The sequence below is a fragment of the Taudactylus pleione genome, unplaced genomic scaffold (assembly GCF_031769625.1).
Source record: "Taudactylus pleione unplaced genomic scaffold, aTauple2 ptg000041l, whole genome shotgun sequence".
In the NCBI taxonomy this organism is placed as follows: domain Eukaryota; kingdom Metazoa; phylum Chordata; class Amphibia; order Anura; family Myobatrachidae; genus Taudactylus; species Taudactylus pleione.
Genome location: NW_028284443.1, coordinates 56,739,608 through 56,767,330, shown reverse-complemented (window position 1 = coordinate 56,767,330; position 27,723 = coordinate 56,739,608). Strand labels below are relative to the sequence as shown.

The window sequence follows — 27,723 nt, the reverse complement described above, 5'->3', positions numbered from 1 at the left end:
TGGAAAACATAGAGATGTAGCTTAAGAGATGTTAGCAGTAATGTCAATTAATTGATGCGAATACTGCAATTCCATATACTGTAATATACTGTGGCATCACTTCAGGTGCATAGTCAGGCTTTGTCATGTAAGGGCAAAAATATAGCTCTCAATCTAGTGCGCACTAGGTTATGAATTTTACTTCTAGACTCAATGAGAAGTAATTATTGTATGTAAGTGATATATAGGTGAATACATATTGCTGGTACATGTTGCTACAGAAATCTTTGTTTGCCTGAATGTATTATCTCTGAGTCGCAGGGACAGGGGTCCCAATAGGAATTTATCCCAGTAATCACCACAAAATGTAGTGATTGCTTATTTGATCACTTTACTTCCTGCTTTGGACCTGTCTGCGTTACTGCGCAGGCACCAATGTCTGTCAGTATATGTGCAAGCGGGCACCAATGTCTGTCAGTATATGTGCAAGCGGGCACCAATGTCTGTCAGTATATGTGCAAGCAGGCACCAATGTCTGTCAGTATATGTGCAAGCAAGCAGCAATGTCTGTCAGTATATGTGCAAGCAGGCAGCAATGTCTGTCAGTATATGTGCAAGCAGGCAGCAATGTCTGTCAGTATATGTGCAAGCAGGCAGCAATGTCTGTCAGTATATGTGCAAGCAGGCAGCAATGTCTGTCAGTATATGTGCAAGCAGGCACCAATGTCTGTCAGTATATGTGCAAGCAGGCACCAATGTCTGTCAGTATATGTGCAAGCAGGCAGCAATGTCTGTCAGTATATGTGCAAGCAGGCACCAATGTCTGTCAGTATATGTGCAAGCAGGCACCAATGTCTGTCAGTATATGTGCAAGCAAGCAGCAATGTCTGTCAGTATATGTGCAAGCGGGCACCAATGTCTGTCAGTATATGTGCAAGCAGGCACCAATGTCTGTCAGTATATGTGCAAGCAGGCAGCAATGTCTGTCAGTATATGTGCAAGCAGGCAGCAATGTCTGTCAGTATATGTGCAAGCAGGCAGCAGCGGTTTATAATAAAATGATGTCACAAATTTCTCTTTATCCAATTTTTTTTTAATGAAGCATGGCTACATAATATAACAAAAATAAAATGAACAGATATACTGTAACAAAAATAATATATAAGACACAAAAAGTATCGTCTTTAGCCATTTAAGACTAAATTATAAAAACTTATGTCTCAGATAATGTTATACTAGTCTACAATTGTCCTTGGTTCACATACAGCCAAATACTTGGCATTACTCCAATACTTGTTAGGGTATTTATTATGGAACCTGGCTTAAATGTTTTGACTTCAATATTCCATGGTAATATTGTAATTCTAATGTTATTACTCTGTTTCTCATAATATGTGATTGCAATTGTTATACTTGTTAAATGTTACTTTGTTTTCATAATAGGTCATTGCTGTGCTCAGTAATTATATCCTGTGATACGCATACATTATAATACATAATCAAGATTTTAATATGTATGTATACAATGCTTAACTTTAGGTCAACTGCAGATATTGTTTATGTGGATGTGTATTATCTATAGGATGAAAACACTGTGTCAGTGCTAAAATAATTTCTTCAATGAATATATGTAATAAGGTTGGAATGTTGCAAAGGTAGGACAGAAGAATAGTATATTTCTGTAATGTTAAATTAAGTGCACCGAGATATATATCCCAGAGACGGCCCGTATCATATCTGCATCACTGTAACTCCTTCCCTAAAGATACATGAATGTCTGGTGATTCCTTGAAATGAGAGAGACAAGCCTGATGGACGTGTCCTTGTATAATAAGAACAGTGGGTCAGATAAAAGTGGGCCACGTCCTTGATGGGAGACAAGAGAACATTAAGCTTGCTGTGGCTATGATTTGTAGTTACAACATTAAGGTGGTGTCACACTGCTGCCTGCAATGTTTTCTAGGAGTAGGTCCTCATTCCTGTGTGACAGCAGATGGGCGTTTCCCACTCACCTCCTTGTGTCAGTACGGTGCAATTATCATTTCAGCACTAAGAATTCTGATGCTTTCTTCTAACCTAAAATGAGCTAATGTTCAAAGCATCTGTGTGACACCTGTGAAGAGAAAATTGAGGCTTCCATTATAAATGGAGGAGTGTTGTTTTACATTCACAGAGCACCTCCTGGTTGCTAGACATGCTCTTGAGTGTCTACATCTAGGCCAGAGTTGGCCCTAGGAAAAAAAAATACAAGTTTGGCCCCTTCTCTGCTATATCAAGTGTGTCCTTGTGCAGTGATGCAAGTGAGATTAATGATAATTGTGAGCATTTACATGGCACCTGGAGGCTGGAGAGAGAGTGGAGTCAAAGTGAGTAATGGGCCCCATCCATCGGCGATGGATTGCCGCGATCCTGCAATGCTGCAACCCGGCATCGCGGGATCGCAGAAATCCAACATGTTGGATTTTCCCGATTTGACGATCGCGATCAAAAAATGATCGCGATCGTCAAATCGCCGACATTTAACTTGGAAAATGTCTGCGATCTGACAACAGATCACAGAACATCGATGGTGGGAGGTCGGCGTTTCCACCGGAAACGCCGGCACTTCCCATCGCATCGCCGGATCGCAAAATCCGGGGTCTGATGTATGGCCACCTTCAGGGCCGGCTCCAGGGGTCAGAGCACCCTGTGCCGGCCCATCATATGTTGCCCTCCCAAATTTGGGGGCGAGGCCTAATTACCATAGACCACACACCCCTATGTGACATTATTTGGAGGCGTGCCCGCATGCACGCCTCCAAATAACGTCAGGCTGGGGGTAAAGCCCAGCAATCCGTCACTGGCTGGGCTTCCCCCAGCCCTCTTCCATTCCATTCCCCCCGCGGTATCCATTCACACTCCGAGGGTCCGGCACCGCCGCACAGCTGCGGTGGTGGGGGTCCCCAACCTCCCAATTAGACCACCGTGGGCCACTTCGGCCCGCGGATGGAGCAGCGGGACAGTACTGTCCTGCTGAAATCGGGATGCTGGGGAAGGGTGCCGCCCTCTAGGGATGGCGCCCTTGTGCGACCGCACTGGTCGAACACCCCTAGAGCCGGCCCTGGCCACCTTTAGATGGAAGATGTGTCACCTGACGTGTGATGAGGGAAACATTCAGTGAACTTGGTGAGAGATGGGAGCAGTAAATAGCCAGATATAAGGGATGAAGCCCAAGGAATGTGAGTAATGAAATCAGTCATGTTGCAGGCGTGACGTATGTGGCAGATAGCAACCAACAGGAAAAGGTTATGGGGTCTATTTAAGCCTTGGAGAGAGATAATCAGATCCTAACTGTCATGTTACAGGCTGTGTTTAAAAAATGATAGTTAGGAGCTGATTGGTTGGTGCTTTATCTCTCTCCACTTTATCTATCCAAGGCTTAGTGAATAGACCCCAATATGTCTTCCTCAGTGCTCACCAGGCCCTGGGCAGGAGTCTAGGTTTCTTTGTTGATGATCTAGATCTATGTAATCCACAAGCAGTGTTGTATTGTCATTTAATTCTTTTTGAGTCTGTACTTTGTATTACAGGCAAGCCTCACTTCATTTCTGCGGTCCGTCACTTCAGGCAAGGTGTGGAACATTTGTCTTTTCCTACCCAGCAACTGTGATTAAGAATAAAGCTATTTCTCAATTAATCATTAGTTTGGACTTTGCTTCTAAGTTTGTCTCAATTTAAACATTAAATATTTAGAGGGGACCTAAAATTGTATTTACTAAACATTTTATTCACCTGCAAAAAAGCAAAATGTGAATAATAAAAATGTATAAGCAATAGTATATTATAATGTCTGTGTTCTGCTTTATTGCTAATTATATAGGTTATTGATTGCATTATTTGTGGTAGTCTTAGTTCTTCCTACCCCAGTACATCCACCAGTGAAGTGCACTTTGCACCACGTTGTGGCTCGCTCCAGTGAGAAAAGAAAACCATGTATTACAAGCGCCTAATGTTTTTGTAGCACATGTAATTTGAACAGGTTGCTTACACTACAATTATACTGTCAGACCATCACAGCTTCCCCTCTTTGTTAATTCTGTTCCTCAAGGACCCATTTAGGTCACTTGGAAAAGCCGTACGAATATGTCTGGGCTACAAATTTTGGCATTAATATTTTGTATTTCTGGAACTGGAGCAGTAATCGGTGCAATTGTATCAAATGAATGGAGAGTGACCAGCAGAGCAAGCTCTGTAATTACCGCCACTTGGGTTTTTCAGGGCCTGTGGATGAATTGCGCAGGGAACGCGCTGGGCTCGTATCACTGCCGACCTCACTTCACCATCTTCCGTGTAGAAGGTAAGAATGGCTGACTGTTCTAAGGGTCTCTCAGTTGCTGTTCCTGTATAAGTCAGCTATGTATCATTGGTATATATAGTATGGCATGTCTCCTTTGGGGGCGTTTCACGTTTTTCCATTTCCTTACCTGTTTTCCAGCACATATAAAATATAAAATAAAAAAAGATTTACTGATTACAATGTTTAAGTGCTCTTGTCATTTCTTTATGTGCACTAAAATAACTTAAAGTATAAAAAGTGTTATTTGAATTCTTTTAAGCTGTTATCTCTTTCGTTTATATTTAGATTGTATTTATACAGTAATATGACAATTCTGACACACTTTGGCCTGATTCATAGGTGCACCTGGCGTCTGTTGCCGGAATCACGGCTGTGATAATATGTAAATGTTAGTAACTTGGTGTAGTAGCCTGTGTCTGATTGTGCAAAGGCTGAGATGCCCACATTCCGTGTCTCTGCGCGCTGTAACATACGCCACCATTAGCGCACCATTGGCACATGCACCAGCCCTATGACAGGTAAGGTTTTCTCCGTCTGAACATGGCCTTCTACGCCAGATGTTCAGGAATTTTCGCACATGCACGGTTGCAATTAATCGCTCAGCTACGTGAACATCGTCATTGTGCGCGGATTGCGTATGACTCAGAATCAGGCCCTTTATGTTCTTCATAAAGTTTCAGATTATTTTATTTTAGTGGTTGACGTCAAGTAATAAACAGTTACAAGTACAGCTTAATACAATAGCATTAGTTATTATACATATTATTAATCTGTCGCACTGGGCTCCAGTTGTTTTTGTAGAGAGTAATGACTTGAATTATTATTCTCTTAATTGATTTATAAATGACCACACTGTCATAAAGAGATTTTACCACTATTCCCTGTCCCTTTCCTGTTACAGTTACCTACTAAATTGTATTTGGACTGTTTCATTAACATGATCAAGCATCTTCTATACTGCTGTGTAAGTGGTTTAAATGGACTGTTAGGTTTATAGGTCATTTCTAAATAATAATGTATGGAATGGGAATCAGGGGCGTATCTACCCATTGGCCAGGATGGCACTCACCAGGGGCGCTGGCCAAAGGGGGGCGCCGTCCGGCAGTGCCACCAGCAGCCAATGGGTGGACTACCCCAGGGGCTTGAACTAGCCCCGCTAGTCCCCCAGGCCCCAAGTGTAGGGGACCGCTACCGGGGTCACATTAGGGGGAATGGCCGCTACTGGGGGCACTGTATTGTGGGGGCACATTATGGGGGGGATGGCCACTACTGGGGGCACTGTATAGGGGGGACTACTACTGGGGGCACTGTATAGGGGGGACTACTACTGGGGGCACTCTATAGGGGGGACTACTGCTGGGGGCACTGTATAGGGGGGACTACTACTGGGGGTACTCTACAGGGGGACTACTACTGGGGGCACTGTATAGGGGGACTACTACTGGGGGCACTGTATAGGGGGACTACTACTGGGGGCACTGTATAGGGGGACTACTACTGGAGGCAATGCATAAGGGGGACTATTACTGGGGGCACTGCATAGGGGGACTACTACTGGGGGCACTGTATATGGGGACTACTACTGGAGGCAATGCATAAGGGGGACTACTACTGGGGACACTGCATAGAGGGGACTACTACTGGAGGCAATGCCTAAGGGGGACTACTACTGGGGGCACTGCATAGGGGGGATTACTACTGGGGGCACTGCATAGAGGGGACTACTACTGGGGGCACTGCATAGGGTGGACTACTACTGGGGCACTGCATAGAGGGGACTACTACTGGGGCACTGCATAGGATGGACTACTATTGGGGGCACTGCATAGAGGGGACTACTACTGGGGGCACTGCATAGGGTGGATTACTACTGGGGGCACTGCATAGGGTGGACTACTAGTGGGGGCACTGCATAGGGGGGAACTACTACTGGGAGCACTTCCTGAAATTATGGGGGGAGGGGGCGCCAGTCCATTACCTTGCCAGGGGCGCTTGGATCCCTAGATACACCCCTGATGGGAATATATATCTATATATATATATATATATATTCCCATCTTTAATAACATTAATAAATAGCAATTAACTGTATCAATGATGTCAAAAAGTGTACAAATTAAAACAAGCACATTTTAGGATCTTGCAAGTAGACCTGTCATATCATAATAGTAGAAATATACGTTTTACAAATAGAAAATTCTTTTATTTTTATGGTTATAAATAAAAAGAAATAAGAAGACATATAGTATATACATTTTGAATATATTCTGTCTAAATTAGCAAGATAAATATTTTGGAAGTTAATATACAATGGGGCAGATGTATGAAGCTCTGGAAAGTGCAGAGTGATAAACGACCAGTCACTCCGCTCCCAACTGTCATGTTACAGGCTGTGTTTGAAAAATGACATTTGGGAGCTGATTGGTTGGTCGTTTATCACTCTCCACTTTATCACTTCCCAGAGCTTCATACATCTGCCCCAATATGTGCAGATCTGCCACATTAATAGAAGAATGCAATTATCAGATGCACATCGGTCTATCATCAGACTTCTGAGTAACTCTATCGTCTCACGGAATGGCCGACGGAACTAAGACACCAGAGCCTTAACAACTGCATAATGGATTGCAGTCACAGGCTGTGGCACCCCCCAACACAGCCATGATGCATGTGTGTCTGAATTGCTCACTCCCCCCCCCCCCCACCCCACAAACTGTTCCTGACTGTCAATCACTTTGCAAATAAATCCTCTCTGCAACCATTGCCGGACCATTGCGGCACCAGTGTTCCAATGCTTACGCCGTAGAAAAAAAAGACAGCCCTTTGTGAAAACATCGGAATCAGGCCCTTAGTGTGTATGAGTGAAAATAGTTTTACACCCAAGGCCAATGCCAGGGGGAATTAAAAAAAATGTTGCCCCTTGAAAACTCTTGAAATCTCATAGCCTATTGGTACTCAAACATACATTGTCAGACATTGCCCTCCCCTTGTCTGCTTTCTCCTCATAGTGCCACCCTTGTCTGTACTCCCCTCATTGTGCCCACTTGTCTGTACTCTCCTCATTGTGCCCCCTTGTCTGTACTCTCCTTATGGTGCCCCCTTGTCTGTACTCTCGTTATGGTGCCCCCTTGTCTGTATTCTCCTTATGGTGCCCCCTTGTCTGTACTCTCCTTATGGTGCCCCCTTGTCTGTATTCTCCTTATGGTGCCCCCTTGTCTGTACTCTCCTTATGGTGCCCCCTTGTCTGTATTCTCCTTATGGTGCCCCCTTGTCTGTACTCTCCTTATGGTGCCCCCTTGTCTGTATTCTCCTCATAATGCCCTCCCTTGTCTGTACTCTACTTATGGTGACTCCTTGACTGTGCTCTACTCATTGTGCCCTCCTTGTCTGTATTCTCCTTATGGTGCCCTCCTTGTCTGTATTCTCCTTATGGACCCCCCCCTTATCTTTCTACTTCTCATAGTGTCACCCTTGTCTGTGCTCTCCTTATGGTTTAGGGGTGTGCCATTGCACAGGGTTCTGGCAGCTGCACCATTGCAGCCCCATGGCCCTTACTTCAGGCTAGCAGGGTGCTTGGAATGGCACCTTGCAGCAAGTATCGCTATGGCAGTGCCAGCTGTAGTGTCCTTTAGACGTCCTCAGGACACTCCGGCCAGTTCTGCACTTACTGGTGCCATTGGCCCCGACCCCCTTGCATGACATCATGCGGTTAGGGGATGGGGACAGCACAGGCTGCTCCCTGACCCTGTTACGTCACTGCTTGTATGTATTCTCTTCATATTGCCCTTTGTCTATACTTTACTTATAAGGACCTGTGTCTGTATTCTCCTCACAGTGCCCTACTTGTCTGTATTCTCCTTATAGTGCTCCCCTCATTTATGTTCTCTCCTTATAGTGCCCTTGTCTGTGCTCTCCTTATAGTGCCTTCCCCTTGTCTGTACTCAGGGCCAGTGCAAGGTTTCTTGGCACCCTAGGCAAAACTTCAGCCCCCCCTCCCCTCCAATAGCCATCCTAAATGCACTCTATAGGGGTCAGGCCAGGGAGGTACGTGCCTCCTTGTCCCTGGCCCCATCCCAGCCAGCCCCTGCCACAACTCAGAGAACAGTGCCCTGAGTGTGGCCGCTGTGCTGTTACTGTCAATGTGTGCCAGTCTCAGCCAGTCCTATAGTGTAGGTGTCGGGGGCCTTGGCCACTAGAGAGAGAGAAGGTGCGGCCCAGTGGGAAATGCCCCGTTCTCCCGGTGACCCAATCTGCCCGTTTTCGTCTCTCCCCCAACCCCCCTGGTTTCAATAAAGCTGACAGCTACAGTATTATTTGTAATAGTTGCATATATTTTTATTTATTCATTTTATATTCTGCAGCATGCACTAGGCACCAGCGGACCCCTCTGCTCTGCTGGTATAGTGGTCTTGTGTGAATGATTGTATAAAAATTATTATATTTACTACAGTATTAGTCTAATTATTTTTATACAATCATTCACATAAGATCACTACACAATACAGAACTTGCTGAGCTGACTTACAGTACCATCACTGGCTGTCAGCATTTTTTTCTTCCTATTCTTCACAGGCTCAGCTCAACCCCAGGCAGCCCGATAGCTAGCTCCTCATCTTTTACCAAGGAAGAGGAGGAGTTAGGGCAAAGTGCAAAAAGAGGGCAGGCCGGGGGGGGTGGGTGCCAACTCTAGTAAACAACAGAGACTGTGCATGTAAGCGCTGCACCACTGACAGCACAGGTGGATGGACGTGGAGACCTCACTGTGGCAGTGCCAGTGAGTTATGTGGGGTGATGTGACTCATAGTCAGCGGCTGCTGCTAGCACAATTGAATTGAAGGATGTCTGAGACATCCTTCATTTTTTCATTTAATTGACTCAGCGCCACCCTCCAGTGGCCGGCACCCATAGGCAGCTGCCTAATGGTGGCACCAGCCCTGTCTGTACTCTCATTATAGTGCCACCCCTCTGTATTGTCTTTACTGATCAGTTCATCCCCCATATGTTCTATAGTGCCATCTCCCCATATTCTCCTATTGTGTTAAAACTGCCCCCACCCCGATCTATATGTTCAGTAATTTCTTTAATGTGCGCTATGCTCCTGACCCCTGCCTCCCATTGGTAGCTTACCCAGTGATTTATGAGGGTGGTTCAATAAATAAGGTAATAAGACCGCTCTTTGCATACATTTATTCAACTCGTATAATCAATAGTATGGCCTTAGTACAGATTATTTTTCCACATAGTCCCCATACTTATCTAAGCATTTGTTCCAACAGTACTCCAAGGCATTTATCCTGACAAAAGAAGTCAGTCAGTCTTCTTCCTGTGCTCTGATCTTGGCTCCTATGAGGCAACACTGTGTGATCAGTGCATGATGTGTGCGGTGCTGCCTGGAGCCAGGAACGGCTGCTATAGTGTCTGCTAATTGCAGAGCAGACTGATTAGGTCAAAGTGCCCCTGGTGCATTAGTGGGTGGTGATCCGCCCGTGTGTGGGAGAATAGTGTGTGGCTCTCAGCAGCTATACCCACACAGGATTATGTAGGCCAGGTCTGACCCTGAATACAAGCCTCCGCACTGTGCCAGCGCCAATGTTACGCCACTGAATAGGATGCATTTTATAACTTTCAGCTGGATTTTTCCAAAAAAGAGGACTTCTAAGAATGTGATGAGTTTCAAACACAAGAATAATGTAATAAAACCAGTATTAATGTTCCCTCATTAGGGTCGTAACTGGGGCTGAATGAGCAGTGCCGACACCCAGGGAGCAGGGCCTAGGGGGTGGGACTATTGCTCTCTGTGGCACCAGTAATGGCCTTTAGGACACCACAAAAGGTGTGTAGCATTCTTAGGACATCTGGTCGCTCAGTTATTTCATGTCCTGGAGACCCCACCCTCTCATCGTGATATCATGACATTACATAATTAGGGGAGTGGGTCTGGCACCAGTGGCAAATGCTGGATTTGTAGAGGGGGGTTTCCAAATGCTTGATTTTAGAGCAAGTGTGGCCAGTCCATGAAGATGGCACAATTAGCACTTAACCAGCTTTAATATGCGTCATACAAAGTGTATTGTGTGTCATAATGCCAGCATATACAGGATCAGAGATCACAGTAAGCCATTATATGCGGCAGTAGGGACATCCTGCCTGAGCTGAATGTTTTTATTTCAGATGTGGGCACCATTCCAGAGCACTGGAGCAAGTCTGGGGGAGCAGCAGAAGAACCTAGGGTATGCAGTCGGGAAGCCGGCGGACGTAATCCCGACGGCCGGCTTCCCGACTGCTTTATCCCAGTGAGGGTTAAATGACAGGTGTCTAAATCTAGACGCCTGTCATTTTACCAACGCCGGGAGACCGATCAAAGGGATGCCGGGCGCCGCTGTGGACAGCCGTGGGGGGGGGGTTAGGTTTAGGGCTTCCGGGGGGGACTTAGGGTTAGGCACCCCCCCCCCGAGAGGTTACGGTTAGGCTAGGGGGAGGGAGGGGTAAGGTTAGGCACCCCCTGGGGGGACTTAGGTTTAGGCGGCGGGAAAGGGGTTAGGTTTAGACACTTAGAGGGGGGATTAGGGTTAGGCACTGGGGGGAAGGTTAGGGTTAGGCACCCCTCAGGAGGGTTAGGGTTAGGGGGGGAAGGTTAGGTTAGTAAATACTTACCTAGGGACGATCAGGATATTCAGCCATGTCGGGCATGCCCTGCCGGGATTTGAACTTGCGTCCGGCGGTAATTCATACCGATTCTGAACCTAGCACTGCCCTGGACATATATGTACATATTGGTTTCATCATGCACTGGATAGTGTATTATTTTATGGTATTAATAATTAACCCTATTGATGGTCTATAGCAGTGCACCCCTAACAGTGCATGTTTTCCAGATCTCCTGGTTGGTGCACAGGTGTATTTATGACTGGCTAACATTAAATAATTAGCACCACCTGTGGATCTTTTAACACGTGTTAAAATATCCACAGGTGGTGCCAATTATTTCATTTGTGATACTGAGAAGGACATGCAGCACTAGTAACATTTTATTTTACTATCTCTATTCCGGTCATGGTGTTGCCTGGGGAGGGGGGGTTCCAGGCAACCGGAACCCCCCCCCTTCGTTTGCCTATGGGCACAGGGTTGAATATCTCTCTGCTACAGCCCTGCCCTTTGTTTGCATTATTAATTTAAGACATGCATGAGGCATAACTAAGCATTATACCATTATTACTATGAATGTTTTCCTGAGTATCCGCAAAACCGCAACTGTAGGCAAATTCCAAAGACCAAAAAGTGGTCGTACATTTTAAAAATGGTGTTCAGTTTAATTCATATGGTCATTCTTGTAAAAGCAACAATAAAATATAGTTCACACTGAGATGTAAATAAATTTTTCTGGACATATTTAATTGGTTACTCAAATACAGTAAAATGCCAAATTTAGTAGTTAGGTGATAGCAAGAAAATCTTGCATGCTATGCCTTGATCCCCAGATTCAGCAAGGTCAGAGACCAGTGCGGGGTTGTTGCCGCCACGGTACAGGTCCGCCCTAGTCAGACAGTCAGTGTAGTGCAGACCGCAGTGAGTGCGGTCCGCACTACACAGTAACACACACATAGCCACCGGCGCTGGGTAGTACACTTATACTATGCGGCGGTGATGTGTGTGTTTCAGCAGCCAATGAGAGTCAGACAGACTCTAATTGGCTGCTGCGCCCACTGCCAGAGCCGCTGCTGGAGCTCACTCATGAACTCCGCCTTCCGGCTCCTGCAGTGGGTGATGGGAGAGACTCCCATAGTACCGAGTGGGAGGACGGAAGAGCAGACAGCGGCAGGAGCGGGGATTCAGGTAAGTCAGTGTTTTGTGTATGTATGTGTATGTTATGCACTACTGGCCCGGGGGCACTGTATCACTACTGAGGGCACTGAATAGGGAGGACCACTATGGGGGGCACTGTATAAGGGGCACTGCATAGGGAGGATCACTGCTGGGGAAACTGCATAGGTGGGATCACTACTGGAGCACTGTATAAGGATACACTACTGGGGGCACTGCATCAAGGGCACTACTACATGGGGCACTACTACAGCGGGCATTGCAAGAGAGGCACTACTACTCGGAGCATTGAGGTGCATATGGAATGGAAAGGATTATTCCAATAGTGACGAGACAGTGGCGTGTGTCATCTTGACACACCCCATTTTTCAGTGGCCGCTCCCCTTGCGACATGTCATCACTCCCATTTTTTCGGCGCGTGCCTGTGGCTCCATTTCAGAGACTCAGGTGTACGACAGAAATATTTGTATTAGTGTTAACACTTCACAGTTCTATTTTTTAACTTCTGTGTGGAGCTATCCTTTAAACTGCTTCGCAGTGTTTGTCAGGTCAAAGTATATTAGGTCGTAGGTGTGTTCTATGTAATTTGCTGGAGAAAAAAATACTTCTAGAGAAGAATACTAAATACCCATGTTCCACTGTAAATAATTACTGGTTTGAGCAATTCCAATGCATAATAAACAATGTTAAATATATATTTTTTGAATGGGACTATTTTTACTTTTTTGTTGCTGTATAACATAAAGTCATATTTTTAAAGACAATAGTTTGTGGATCTGGTAGTAATTCAGCCATGCCTGATTTTTATGCCAATTTAAATGCTTATTGTAATGATTCCTGGGATATCTGGATTATGCAGAGAAAATTGTTGCTTTAAATGGATATTGTGGGAATTACTTTTATTTTTCTAAAATGGCATGCACAATCCAAAAACATTGATCCATACGCTCATAGCCCTGGCCCAATTACCCTAGAAAATGCAGCACTGTGGACCATATTATAATGTAAACAGCCCAGTCTTTCATGAGGATGTGGTCACAATCCCGACCATGGGGATTTCGGCACTCAGAATGCTGGCGCTGGAATCCCGATACCTATCAGAATCCCGGTGCCGGCATCCCGACCGCCGGAATTCTGAAGGTAAGTAACAGGGTTAGGGGGAGGGTTAGAGTTTGGGTTAGGCACTAGGGGGAGAGTTAGACACTAAGGGGAAAGGGTTAGGTTTAGGGTGCGGGGAAGTGGAGGTTAGGTTTAGGCACTAGGGGGAAAGGTTAGGTTCAGGCATCGGGGAGGGAGGGTTAGAGTTAGGGTAGGGAGATGGGGGGGGTTAGGATACCAACAGACAGGTGTCGGGATCCTAACACTATTGGGATGCCAGCTTCGGGAGTCTGATAGCCAGGATTTTGAGTGCCGGCATCGCGTACCCAACCCCTTTCATGGTGCTGGTTGCAGCTTTTGTGATGGGACCTCACTCTATTTTAAAGATGAGCGGTTCGGTTTTGCTGAAAACTGAGTCAAACAGTCCCATCACGGATCACTATCAGTTTCCAAGCAGAAGCAAGTCATGACTCAGGTTTACTCGCCAAGTTCAGAACTTGGATCTAAAAACCGGATCTCACATATTTTGGATTGCATTTTAGTCGCTCCCTTGTGATTTCAGGTGCTGTGAGGTGGTAAGAATTGACTGGAAATTAATGTTATTGATGTTAATAATGCTACAAGAACAAAAAAAGGTCCAAGTTACATGATTTTAGATGTTTTTATACATTTTTAAAGAAATCCAAAACCAAACCTGAACCAAAATACTTGAGGGCAGTGTTGCTAAAACCAAAACACGATGATGATTTAGAACCAAAACCAAAACAAGGGAGTCTGTGCACATCTCTACTCTATTCTTCCACCTGTAATTGCTGCATCTAATCCAGGCTATGAGCACTGGTTCTTGGATCACTTTAGGAGATGATGCCACCCCCTGGCCACTCGGCGGTTCCACCTGCGGCCAGGGGGTAGATACACAGCTGACTGTACTTGAAGTTCTCCCTGGTCTCGGCTGCTGAATCTTTACCAGTGGCGGCGGCCACGGAGTGTAATTACAGTAGCGCCAGCAGCCGTCCTTAGCTGTCTGTCATCGGACAGACGCTGGCATCGTGCTGCTCCTCCCCTCACATGCAGCCAGACTCCGCCCCCAGTTCTCTATGATGGCTCCGCCCCCGGACCTCTGTGGGGGCTGCAGCCAGGAACAGCCAGGCCCCCCTGCTGGCATTATGATGTCACTATCATCTCGAACTGGATAAAAGAGGGTAAGTGTGGAGAGGATGGGATGAGGGGACCTATTAATGTAATGGGGCATGTCTATTAATTTTATTAGTGTAGTGGGGGTTAACATTATAATGTAACAGGGGAGGGGAATGAGCTATTAAGTTTATTATTATTTTGTGGGTTAGCAGTTTAATGTAATTGGATGGAGGACTTGGCTATTTATTAGTGTGCTTAATGGGGGCTAATGATTTACTTAATGGGGGTTGGGGGCTGGACTATTTATTGGTGTGGTGGGGTAAATTATTTAACTGGGTGACAACTATTCATTTAATGATAAGGTATATATTTAATATAATAGTGGTATCTTGCCAATGCCTGTTAATTTAAGATGGAGAGAAGGGTAATTTATTCAGAATTAATGCTAATTATGGGCTTTATGTGATGGAATGCTGATTTACTTATTGGGGATTGGGTACATGGGATCACCAGTGATTATGTTGATCCCATAATGGGAGATATGAAATCACTGACCAGCATGAGTGCTCGCACTGCTGGGACTCCGAGCTGACGGTCCTGACAATGCGTCTGTGCTGTGCAGTGGCCAATATTACCTAGGGGCTGCAGCCCCCTCAGTAACATTTGCCACCTCAGTGAGCCAGTTGCAGTCCATGCCTGCGCTGGCTACACTGTGACTGGAGGTGGCTTCCTATTGGAAGCACCACCTGCCAGTCATGTACAGGATAGACAGCCCCAGGAGGAGGTGTCTCCTCCCCCTGGGACTGCCATTATGGGCTGCGATTAGCAGAGAGCAGCTTCCAGTGGAAGCTGCTGCTCTGCCTTTCGGGCAGCCCTACACGGCTTCTCGGGGCTGCAGTGAATGCAGTTTCCAGAAGCCGTGTTATGCGTATACGTGGCGCTACCGCCGCTCATGTGCATACGTTGGTCCCAGCGCCCGCCAGATCCATTGCACAGGTGCCGGGAACTGCCCGGCAAGACCAGCGGCAGCCCCTCTCAGGTAAGAGGGCAGGAGTCGTTGCTGGCTGCGTGTAATTTCTAGTAGCCCCACACAACTGCAGGTCAGAAAACTCTCTTCAACCCTGGCTGTTTCTAGAACGTGTGTTAGTTTTAATAGCAATGTGAAGGCATTATTTGCCCTTGTGGGCTATATGTGGGCTTAGGACCTCATTCAGAGCCGCTCGCAAAATGCACAGCTTTAGCGAGTAACCAGGTTGATGGTCGTGATGGTCGAGACCATTGCGACCATCGGGGCTTGCGACGAGACTCTTGTGGTAGGGTCTCATCTGCCACATGCCCCAGTGAGCTTTCAGCTTTAATAGAGCCGTAAGCTCACCACTGATATCACTCGTGATGTCAGTGGGGCCGCCCACAAACGGCAGGCGCTCCTTCGAGAACGCCTCCGTTTGTGTAGCCACCGCCCCGCCTACAAAACGGTGCGAGCTGTCGATCACCATCGACAGCCAACCCTTTTGTAGTGAGTCCCTGTGCAATACAATTTCTGCTCCGGGGCTTACGCACGCACAGTGCAGCCGCTACGCATGTGCAGGGCCTCACCACCGACCCACTTGCGAGCGCATAGGCACTTGCGAGCGGGTCTGAATGAGACCCTTAGTGTGTTGTGTACCAATAATGTAATATAACTGTGAGGGGGGGGGCGCTAGTCCCTTATTTTGCCAGGGGCGCTCAGACACCTAGATACACCCCTGGTTACACGTTTCATGTTTATGCCTGCGTTCAGCTATAATTGAGGTCCTTTATGTTTAAGAAATTTATGCTAAAAGGTGTGTTTTCGATAGCAAATAAGATTGTTGCTAAGTTTAGCCACCCGTGTCATTCTCTGTTCTCTTTATTGCCTTCTGGTAAGCGTTTTAGGTCTATTGGTGTTGAACTAGTAGACTGCGGAACAGTTTGTTTCCTGCCGCAATTATTAGTTTAAATTCTTCCATTTTTTTATTGTACTGTACTTTTATGTAAATTTATCTGACTGAGTTTTCTTGCACTACAATTTCCCTGATACATTTGTAATGTGGATGTGATAATACATTTTGATTGATTGATTTTCAGGCCATCATCTAATTTGAAAATACAACAGAGAATTTTTGTGCTCTGTGCTACTTTTACTGATTTCAAACACTTAGGGCCTTATTCAGACCCGGTCGCAAGCGCTGTGCGCTCGCAACCGGGTTGATGGTTGCCCAGAGTGCATGCACACGACGGAGCCGACTCGCTCGTGCGCATGCGCGAGACCCAGATAGCGACGGGCAATCCGTCGCTCCGGGTCTCGCACCAAAGGGGGCGTGCTGTCGATGTTTAATGACAGCACGCCCCCTTTGGTGGGCGGGTCGGGGGGGTGGCTGCCCAGACGGAGGCGTTCCCATGGGAATGCCTACCGTTTGGGGGCGGCCCCACTGACATCACAAGTGATGTCAGTGGGAGAGCTTTCAGTTCTGTTTGAGCAGAAAGCTGTCTGGGGCTTGCAGCCACGAGACCCTACCACAAGGGTCTCGTCGCAAGCCCGATGGTTGCGATGGTCTTGACCATCACAACCATCATCCTGGCCGCTCGCATTAGCTGTGGGTGGCAACCCACAGCAATGCGAGCGGCCAGGAGGCCGCTCCATAAAAAAAAAAAAAAAAAGACGCCCTGATTCAGAGCGAGCGCTCTGTCAGAGCGTCCGGCTCTGAATCAGGGCCTTACTCCGACAACACCATCATGAAAAAAGACATGAATCATTGTTCTGTGCTAACCACAGAGCTGCTTCTACTACCAGTATAACTTGGCTCGACCAGCACCGTACCCACTAAATATTACAGAAGAACAACGTAACGTTTTGTACTTTAGGTTTGGATGGAGAAGTTATAATAAAAGACAAAAGCACATTTACCTTGCAGGTGGCAGTATCACCAGTACTGTTGGGGCACCACATCACTTCTTTTTGTTTACTGCTCGGCTATTTCAAACAAGGGGAGCAGTTGTCAGATCCCTTCCCCGGTGTGGAGTTATGTCAGCAAATTACAAACAATGTCATATTAGATGGTATCTTAAGACTGTTGGAGCATATTCAGTTGTATGTTGATTAGAGAGGACTATTTGAAAGTCATTGAAATGTGGTAGACACAAGCACCCACCACTGCCTGTAACATCAAATTTACTAGCTATATATGTGCCCCCACCACAACGGCAGCATTTACTCAAAAACTTTCATGCAAATGTTCCTCTGTCTGTTTATTCAGTTGTTACCTTTGGTAAAAACCTTTCCTCCTAAGAATTTTTGTGTTTTTTCACTGTTTCTTTGGGGTTGATGCAGTATTGGCTGCAATTGTGCCCTCAAAAATATTCTGTTTGTTAAAGGCTGCAATGATTGCCATTTGCTTGTGGATGGGACCAGTAGCATAAGCACTCACTTTATGCAGGGACAGATTTACAATGTGGTTGATGTTGCTATGTCATCAGGCTGTCTACTGGTGCATACACACGGTCAGATAAAAAGGACGATATAAACGATATCGTTTGATCGTTTATATTGTCCTTTTTTTTTTAACCCCTCCAATGACCAAACGATGGTAGATGCGCGGGCACGGATGGTCGATATCGACCATCGCCCATGCATGCAGGCCAACCTGGTCAATATTGACCAGGTTAGCCTGTTTACGTCATTTGGGGGTTGGTGCATGTTGCTGGATGTTCGATATCGAACATCCAGCACATGCAGGACGATCAGACGATATCTGATCGTTGTCTGATTGTCCGTGTGTACGGGCCATATCACAATTAGTCCCAGGCACTAAGCACCTTTTAGCAAGGGTCACGGAACAGCCCCAGGCTGATCTATTGTAAACAGGAGCAGGCTGGGTGAAAGGGGATAGGAATGGCAGTAATCGTATTTTGTGAGGTGGTCACTTGATTGCTTTCTAAATTGTATAGCGGTCACTAGAATTCTCTCTGTACCATACATATGTTCATAGAATCAATGCCTATTTCCCTAAAGATTGTAACCTTGTGAGCAGGACCCTCTTACAGTACCTCTATGTCTGTCTGCTATTGCCAGGTCTTGTTCTATTACTGTTTGTTTCCAATTGTAAAGCACAACGAAATATGTTGATGATATATAAGTAACTGATACTAAATTATAAATGAATAAAATGCTCTCTCTACTGAATGATGGTCACTAGGATGCTCTCTGTTATATATCTATTACTAGTAAAGGGAAAATGATAGGATAGATTGTAAGCCTAGTGAGCAGGGCCCTCTTACCTCTTTGTCTGTCTGTTATTTATTACCCAGTCTTGTTTTATTACATTTTTTTTCCCAATTGTAAAGTGCAACTGAATATGATGTGCTATTTAAGTAACTATGAATTAATAAATAAATAATTAAATAAATAAGGCTAAACAGTAAAATACCTGCTGTGCCTTACTTATACATCCATGTTCTTTTTCCCTCAAGGTGCAATGTACAGTTTCCTATCTATATTGACATTATTTACTCCTCACATATTTTTGTTACCATTCTTATATGCAGTCTCTTCTCTATAATGATTAAAACAATAATACAAATAATAGTTATATTTTTAGCATTATTTATTATATGCAGCTTCTGTTTTCTTGTCATTACAAGATTTAGTCAAAAGGTCAACAATGACAATGTCGACAGTTATGTAGACATTGTTAAAATGTCGACATGAAACATGCCAACATTATCAAAATGTCAACATTATGGTTAGGTTTCGGCAAGAGGGTTAAGTTAGGCTGTTTCCGGGAGGTTAGGGTTAGGCTATCGGAGGAGGAGGTTAGGCTATGGGAGGAGGAGGTTAGACACAAAAGAAAGGGTTAGGGGTAGGGATTAGAGTTAGGGGAGAAATACTCACCTGCATGCCATAGGTCTAACCCGGAAGTCACAATCATATGACCACTGGGACCCAGAAGACACCACTGGAGCTGCTACCTACAGCTGAAAGGAGCAGGTAAGTTACCACTGGGCCACTAGTGACAATATGCCATTATTCTTACATGTCGACATTTCAAACCTCTCTACAAGATGAATGTCAACATTATGAAAGTCATCATATCATACCCCAGCCGTCATTAATAGTCAGTAACTAACATAACAATATTTTACAATCTTAGTGTACATTCCATTAGTGTAGTCCTGATCTTGGTGGTCTGTCCTGCTTATCCAGGAAGTTGATGAACAGTCAGGGGCAGCTGAAGGCATGGGCTGACAGGGCAATTGCCCAGAGTGCCATTGCCTGGCAGGGCGCAGTCCTGCACCCCCAGCCGCCTGCTGAACATCTGGCCCGGGCCACGCTGGCAGTGGTGGATTCTTTTCCCCTTCCCCTCCTCTCTTTATTATGATCCTCGGATACTTGATTTGAGGAAACGTCAGGAAAGCCCCAGAAGCCGCAACCCCAGTGCTCAGCCTCAGATTAAGTGTGTTCAGTTCCTCTATGAAGATCTGAGCAATTGCAGAGGATGCCAGACGGAGAACAGAGTAGCAACTGGGGTCTGCCACAGGACACAGGAAAAAAGGTAAGTGCCTAACGGTTAAGGGGCCAATGGGACAGCTGAGGGGGGGGGGCTTAGGTGCACTATAACTGCTGGAGATGGGAGTTGCTTAGGTGCGCTTCCACTGATGTGGGTGGGGAGCTTAGTTACACTGTAAATACTGTGGGGGTGAAGGGGGGCTTAGTTACACTGTAACTGCTGTGGAGGTGAAGAGGGCTTAGACACACTGTAAATGCTGTGGGGTGCATGTGTTATATTGTAGCTGCTATGGGGGTGAAGGGGGGGCTTAGATACTATAAATGCTGTGGGGGTGCTTAGTTATACTGTAACTGCTGTGGGAGGAAGGCTTACAGTGCCTTGCAAAAGTATTCACCCCCTTTGCATTTTTCATGTTTTGTTGCCTCACAACCTGGAATTAAAATGGATTGTTTGAAGGTGTGCATCATTTAATTCACAGAACATGCCTACAACTGTGAAGTTGTGTTTATTTTATATTGTGAATCAAACAACATTTAGGACAACATAACAGAAAACTTCAACGTGCATAACAATTCACCCCGCTAAGTCAGTACTTTGTCGAGCCACCTTTGGCGGCAATTACAGCTGCAAGTCGCTTTGGATAAGTCTCTATGAGCTTGCCACATCTTGTCCCTGGGATTTTTGCCAATTCCTCAAGGCAAAACTGCTCCAGCTCCTTCATGTTGGATGGTTTCTGCTTGTGAACAGCAATCTTCAAGTCTGACCACAGATTCTCAATTGGATTGAGATCTGGGCTTTGACTAGGCCATTCCAACACATTTACATGTTTCCCCTTAAACCACTCGAGTGTTGCTTTAGCAGTATGCTTCGGGTCATTGTCCTGCTGGAAGGTGAACCTCCGTCCCAGTCTCAAATCACAGGCAGACAAACAGGTTTTGCTCAAGAATATCCCTATATTTAGCACCATCCATCTTTCCCTTGACTCGAATCAGTTTCCCAGTCCCTGCTGCTGAAAAACATCCCCACAGCATGATGCTGCCACCACGTTTCACTGTGGGGATGGTGTTCTTGGGGTGATGGGATGTTGGGTTTGCGCCAGACATAGCGTTTTCCTTGGTGGCCGAAAAGTAAAATTGTAGTCTCAACTGACCAGAGCACCTTCCTCCATACATTTGGGAAGTCGCCCACATGGCTTTTTGCAATCTCAAATCGTGCCTTCTTACTTTTATCACTAAGTAATGGCTTTTTTCTGGCCACTCTTCCATAAAGCCCAGCTCTATGGAGTGTATGGCTTATTGCGGCCACATGCACAGATACACCAGTCTCTGCTGTGGAACTCTGCAGCTCCTTCAGGGTTACCTTTGGTCTCTGTGCTGCCTCTGATTAATGCCCTCCTTGCCCGGTCTGTGAGTTTTGGTGGGCAGCCCTCTCTTGGCAGGTTTTTTGTGGTACCATGTTCTTTCCATTTGATGATGATGGATTTGATGGTGCTCCGGGGGATCATCAAAGATTTGGATATTTTTTTTACATTTATTTTATAACCCAACCCAGAATTGTACTTCTCAACAACTTTGTCCCTGACTTGTTTGGAGAGCTCCTTGGTCTTCACGGTGTGATGCCTTTTGCTTAGTGGTGTTGCAGCCTCTGGGCCTTTTAGCAAAGGTGTGTTTATACTGACAGATCATGTGACACTTAGATGTCACACAGGTGGACTTCATTTCACTAATTATATGACTTCTGAAGCTAATTGGTTGCACAAGAACTTTTGAGGGGCTTCATAGCAATGGGGTGATTACATATGCACATTACAATTTTCAGAATTTTATTTATAAAGATTCTTTTTATATATATATATATATATATATATATATATTTCTCATTTCACTTCACCAAATGAAACTATTTTGTGCAGATCTATCACATAAAATTCAGATTAAAAAAATAAATAAATTACAGGTTGTAATGTAACAAAAAAAGTAAAAAGCCAAGGGGGTGAATACTTTTGCAAGGAGCTGTAGTCACACTGTAACTGCTGTGGGGGGTGAGGGGGCTTAGTTACACTGTACCTGCTGTGGCTGGGAGGCTTAGTTACACTAACTGCTGTCGGGGTTAAGGGGGCTTAGATACACTGTAAATGCTGTGGTGGTGCTATGATATACTGTAATTGATGTGGGGGAGGCTTAGGTGCACTGTAACTGCTGTGGGGGGTGAGGGGGGGGCTTAGTTACACTGTAAATGCTGTGGGGGCTTAGTCATAGTGCAACTGCTGTGGGGGTGGGGGGCATAGGTGCACTGTAACTGGGGTAGGGGGACAGAAACATTTGGAGAGAGGAGGGCTTGGGGCAATGTAACTACTATGGGTGGACACAGATATGGAGAAATGGGGGTCAGAGGGCAATGTGACTGCTATGGGAGGTGCGAGGAACAGATATTTGGAGAAAGGGGGGCTTGGGGCAATGTAACTGCTAAGGGGGGGACACAGATATATGAAGAAAATGATGCACAGGGAGAAATGTGACTTCTATTGGGGTGTAGGGGACAGATTTGGAGATAGGGGGGCTCAAGGGACAATGTAACTGCTGTGGACAAAGAGAGCGGTCATGGGGCAAAGTGGCTGGGGTGGAGGATAGCGATTTTGAGATGGGGACTCGTGGAACAATGTAACTGCTGTGGGGGGGCACAGATATGAAAAAAAGGGGCTCAGGGAGCAATGTGACTGCTATGGGGGGTGTCGGGGACAGAAAGATTTAGAGAGAGTAGAGCTCAGGGAGCAATGAGACTGTTGAGGACAGGGCAGAAATATATGACAAGAAGAGGGCTCAGGGCAATGAGACTGCAATAGAATAAAGAGATTTGGAGAGAGGAGGGCTCAGGGGACAATGAGCCTACTAAGGATGGGTGGGGCAGAGAGATATATAGAGAGGGAGGCACATGGGTAGATGAGACTGCAATGGAGTGGGGGGATGAGAGGTATGGAGGAAGGGGAACTCAGGAGAATGAGACTGCTACGGAGGGGGGCAGAGTGATAAGGAGGAAGGGGCTCAGGGAGTGAAGAGTCTGCTATGAAAGGAGGGCATATGATATAGATAGAAAGGTAATGACAGGTAATGAGACTATTGTGGGGAAAGATAGATACTGAAGTAGGGAGCAGTGAGAGAGCTATGGAGCGGCCAAGAAATAGGAGTCAGACATATGAATGAACTAATGAGGGAGTTATGGTGGGAGGGGTCTCAAGGGGTGATGAGACAGCTATGGATCGGGGAGGCAGAGATATGGAGGTAGGGGCAGTTAGAAAGATATGTAGGGGGTAATGAGGGAGATAGGGAGGGATGGGGCTATGAGAGAGGCCTGTATATATGTATTTTTTTTTTGATTGAGAACATTTTTTTTACATGACCTAACTTTTATAGACAGTCCCTATAAAAATTAGGTTTTAAAAAAAAAATTACCATTAAAAAAAAAATACATAAAAAGGGCTGTTCCAGACTAAACGGTTTTATTCAGGCGTCAAAAAAACAGACAGTTATTTGTTATACAGTATTTTTAGTGAAGCATGTAAATACATGGATGCTTTCAGACTGGCACGAACACGTCACGGTTGCCGTGGTACAGCTGTGAATAACCACTGACAAGGGCGGCTGCTGTCCATGGGTTCAGTGTTAAAGCTTTAAAAGAAATTCAAACACACGGCAAAAACATCACACACGGCACAAAACCATTGTGTGTGAAAGGGACAGATCTACAGGTAAAAAAAAATTAATTTTTTTTGCCATCCTGATAAAGCCGTTTAGTCTGAAATAGTCCATACTGTATTTATATAAAATATTGAGACCCCCCCAAAAAATACATATATCTATGTCACAAAACTGGAACTAAGTCATGCTTACCCTGTCCGATGGTGCTTTATTAAGGTGGGTCACTTTGTCCCAGAGCAGTGTCATTTAATTCCTGTGGGTCATGGGCACACCTATGTAGACTTTGATCAGCTGCTTTTCTCTTCGGTCCCATTCTGGTTCAAGCCTCCAGTTCCACTCTGGCTTAACTGCTATTGTCTCCGGTCCCAATCTGGTTCCACTCTGGTTCTGTTGTGGTTACCTCCCATTTCAGTCTAGTTCAAGTCTCCAGATCCATTCCAGTTCTACTTCTGCAACCTCCAGTTCCTATCCGGTTCAAGTACGTTACCACTATCGATGAAGTTTGTTGTCCTGAGGGTCCTCTGTTAGAGTGTTGGGGTTCATGCCAAGTCTCCGCTTCAGCATTCGTTCCAGTTGCTGGGGTCTGAGTACTGGATTTAGATTCCTCTTTGAGGGTTTAGGTACCAATGACCCAGCTCTGGTAATCAGTTTGCAGCATCTGTTAGTAGATTCTAGATGGTCTACTAATTACCTGTATTACTTACTGCCCTGTTCCCTGAGTTCTCAAATACTGGTTTCGGACCCTGATCCCTATTCAGGGTAAGGGGTTAAGTTCCACTCAATTGGTTCCAGGAACAGACTGGGAGCCTTCCAGGTGTCACTATCTCTTTGAAGGCACCAGGCATTTACCAATGAGTAGACCTCTGAATCAACAACCACTATTCCGCTACGACTCGTCAGCCCAATCCACAGGTTTTGACACAATGATCCCTATGGCTACAGGCATTTTCTAAAAAGTATTAGTGTGTTTTTAGCAACAAATAGATCTTACTAACTGCTTTGGGGCTCATTTACATTTGGATATAAGTCAGTTTTATGACACGCCTCTCACATGTACTCTATTTTGTGAGCACTCTTATGGAATATGAATTAATTAAAACATAACTTTTAATAATACACACTAATATATCTATGACAAAAAAACGAAAGATAGACATACAACATTTAACATGAAAGCACCCAAGAATATTTTTAGGTTAGTTGGGAGGTCTGTAGGTATATGCTAATTGAGAAGAGCATCCTATCTCATAAACTACCTCTTTAATCGATATTTAATGCAATGGGTGGTCAAATAAGAAACATTGTCATGTACTTCAAATATTTTATTCATCGAACAAGCGGCGAACATCTAAAGCAACATAATAGACATATAATACTTCAATGGTATTAATGAAATCACACCAGTATGTATAGCATATTACCTAAAGAAATGAAGTAACAGGACGGTCAGGGTCAAGATTAATCCACCTGTAATTCTACTTCCCCTCACTTAGCAGAGGCTATAAATGAGGGGTGAGGGATCATCTGGTGGCAATGTAACCCCTGGAAACAACAGCGTAACCTTAACATTACTCACTATTTCGCTTCTGCTGTCAAGGGTCTTACATGATGCATAGGACCCTTAATGAGAGAGTTACTCTAAATGAGATTGTCATCACTTAATAGAGTAGATAGTCAGAAGAGTGAGTAACCTATCATAGTTGAATACTATTGAAACATAACCTCAATTGTTTGAACAAAATGACATAAAAATTCCCGTCCTGTACTCACTAGTATCATCTGGTCTTGAGTAGTTTAAAGGATAATGAATTGGTATATGGAATCCTTTCTGATAATCTATACATAAGGATAGTTGATACCGAAAAAGATGCTGACATTCAGATATACAAAAGTTAACTGTTTATAGTACACTTGGACTCATAACGATAGTACAGAGTTTTTTTATCATATGTGGATGTCAATTATATAATATTCCCACATAAAATGCTACAATGGAGTAGCATTTACTGCCTTGTAATTAAAGACTTGGTTAGTAACAGCGTTTTGACCTTCATGAGGACAATCAAATAAAAAATAAATAATAATGCCACATGAAATACAAAAAAATCCAATGAAAATGCCTTAAAATAGGGCAGTTTCCCAGTGATTGGGTGCCCTAACACATTATAACCAACTAAATAGTGTAGCCAACGCACTAAACCAATATTGCATCACTTATAGCAGTAAATTGAAGAGAAGATAATTATTCCGGTGTACATTTAGGAATGGGGGATGTTAGTGCACACCATAGGTGGAGTATTTACTGGTAACTACTTGGACTATAGATATACCAACTGGCATTATGTCTTTTATACAGCTCTAAGCGTGACACTATTAGGATTGGGACACTGCTCCATATATGATTCTACCACCTTCTATAGGTGGGATGTGTGTCACACTGTATATGCGCACATATGTACACCGGAATAATTATATTCTCTTCAATTTACTGCTATAAGTGATGCAATATTGGTTTAGTGCGTTGGCTACACTATTTAGTTGGTTATAATGTGTTAGGGTGCCCAATCACTGGGAAACTGCCCTATTTTAAGGCATTTTCATTGGATTTTTTTGTATTTCATGTGGCATTATTATTTATTTTTTATTTGATTGTCCTCATGAAGGTCAAAACGCTGTTACTAACCAAGTCTTTAATTACAAGGCAGTAAATGCTACTCCATTGTAGCATTTTATGTGGGAATATTATATAATTGACATCCACATATGATAAAAAACTCTCTGTACTATCGTTATGAGTCCAAGTGTACTATAAACAGTTAACTTTTGTATATCTGAATGTCAGCATCTTTTTCGGTATCAACTATTCTTATGTATAGATTATCAGAAAGGATTCCATATACCAATTCATTATCCTTTAAACTACTCAAGACCAGATGATACTAGTGAGTACAGGACGGGAATTTTTATGTCATTTTGTTCAAACAATTGAGGTTATGTTTCAATAGTATTCAACTATGATAGGTTACTCACTCTTCTGACTATCTACTCTATTAAGTGATGACAATCTCATTTAGAGTAACTCTCTCATTAAGGGTCCTATGCATCATGTAAGACCCTTGACAGCAGAAGCGAAATAGTGAGTAATGTTAAGGTTACGCTGTTGTTTCCAGGGGTTACATTGCCACCAGATGATCCCTCACCCCTCATTTATAGCCTCTGCTAAGTGAGGGGAAGTAGAATTACAGGTGGATTAATCTTGACCCTGACCGTCCTGTTACTTCATTTCTTTAGGTAATATGCTATACATACTGGTGTGATTTCATTAATACCATTGAAGTATTATATGTCTATTATGTTGCTTTAGATGTTCGCCGCTTGTTCGATGAATAAAATATTTGAAGTACATGACAATGTTTCTTATTTGACCACCCATTGCATTAAATATCGATTAAAGAGGTCGTTTATGAGATAGGATGCTCTTCTCAATTAGCATATACCTACAGACCTCCCAACTAACCTAAAAATATTCTTGGGTGCTTTCATGTTAAATGTTGTATGTCTATCTTTCATTTTTTTGTCATAGATATATTAGTGTGTATTATTAAAAGTTATGTTTTAATTAATTCATATTCCATAAGAGTGCTCACAAAATAGAGTTTCTTTTCTTCTTCTTTCTTTTTTCAACCCAGTTTTTTACTCTAGTGAGCAAATCCACTACCCGATACATTACATTCTCTATATGAATAGGGAACAGTGGTCATATGTATGATTAGTTATACCTATATTACTACAGGTCAGTGCGTCGATTTTCCCTTTTTTCCTTTCCTTTCCATTTGCCTCTCACATGTACCACTATAAAACCCACTTTACCGCCGCACTCATAGATGTTGTTTTCACAATCTTCACAAATGCTTTTTCAAAAGTAGGCAAAGTATGCATAGGATATAACTAATAGAAATACATTTAATTTCCATGATACAGTATTTGTACTTATATGTGCATAAACATGAACATATAAGCTTAATTATGATAAATGTACACCTTTATTTTCATTTCCTTTTGTACATCTTGCTGGTGTAGAGTAATTATGGTAAAATATACAACATTATTTTCACCTGCTTGTGTACATATT

The 27,723-nt window shown here is 44.3% G+C and overlaps 1 protein-coding gene across 1 annotated transcript in view; it reads left to right on the top strand.

The window, feature by feature from the left end:
• Positions 1-3,863: 3,863 nt before the first annotated feature.
• The window catches only part of CLDN10 (claudin 10), a 48,127-nt gene continuing 24,267 nt past the window's right edge, over positions 3,864-27,723 (top strand). Inside the window, exon 1 of the mRNA XM_088457047.1 lies at positions 3,864-4,315. Within this exon, the coding sequence (XP_088313173.1) occupies positions 4,102-4,315 (214 nt within the window). The 5' untranslated portion in view covers positions 3,864-4,101. The remainder of the gene's footprint in view (positions 4,316-27,723) is intronic.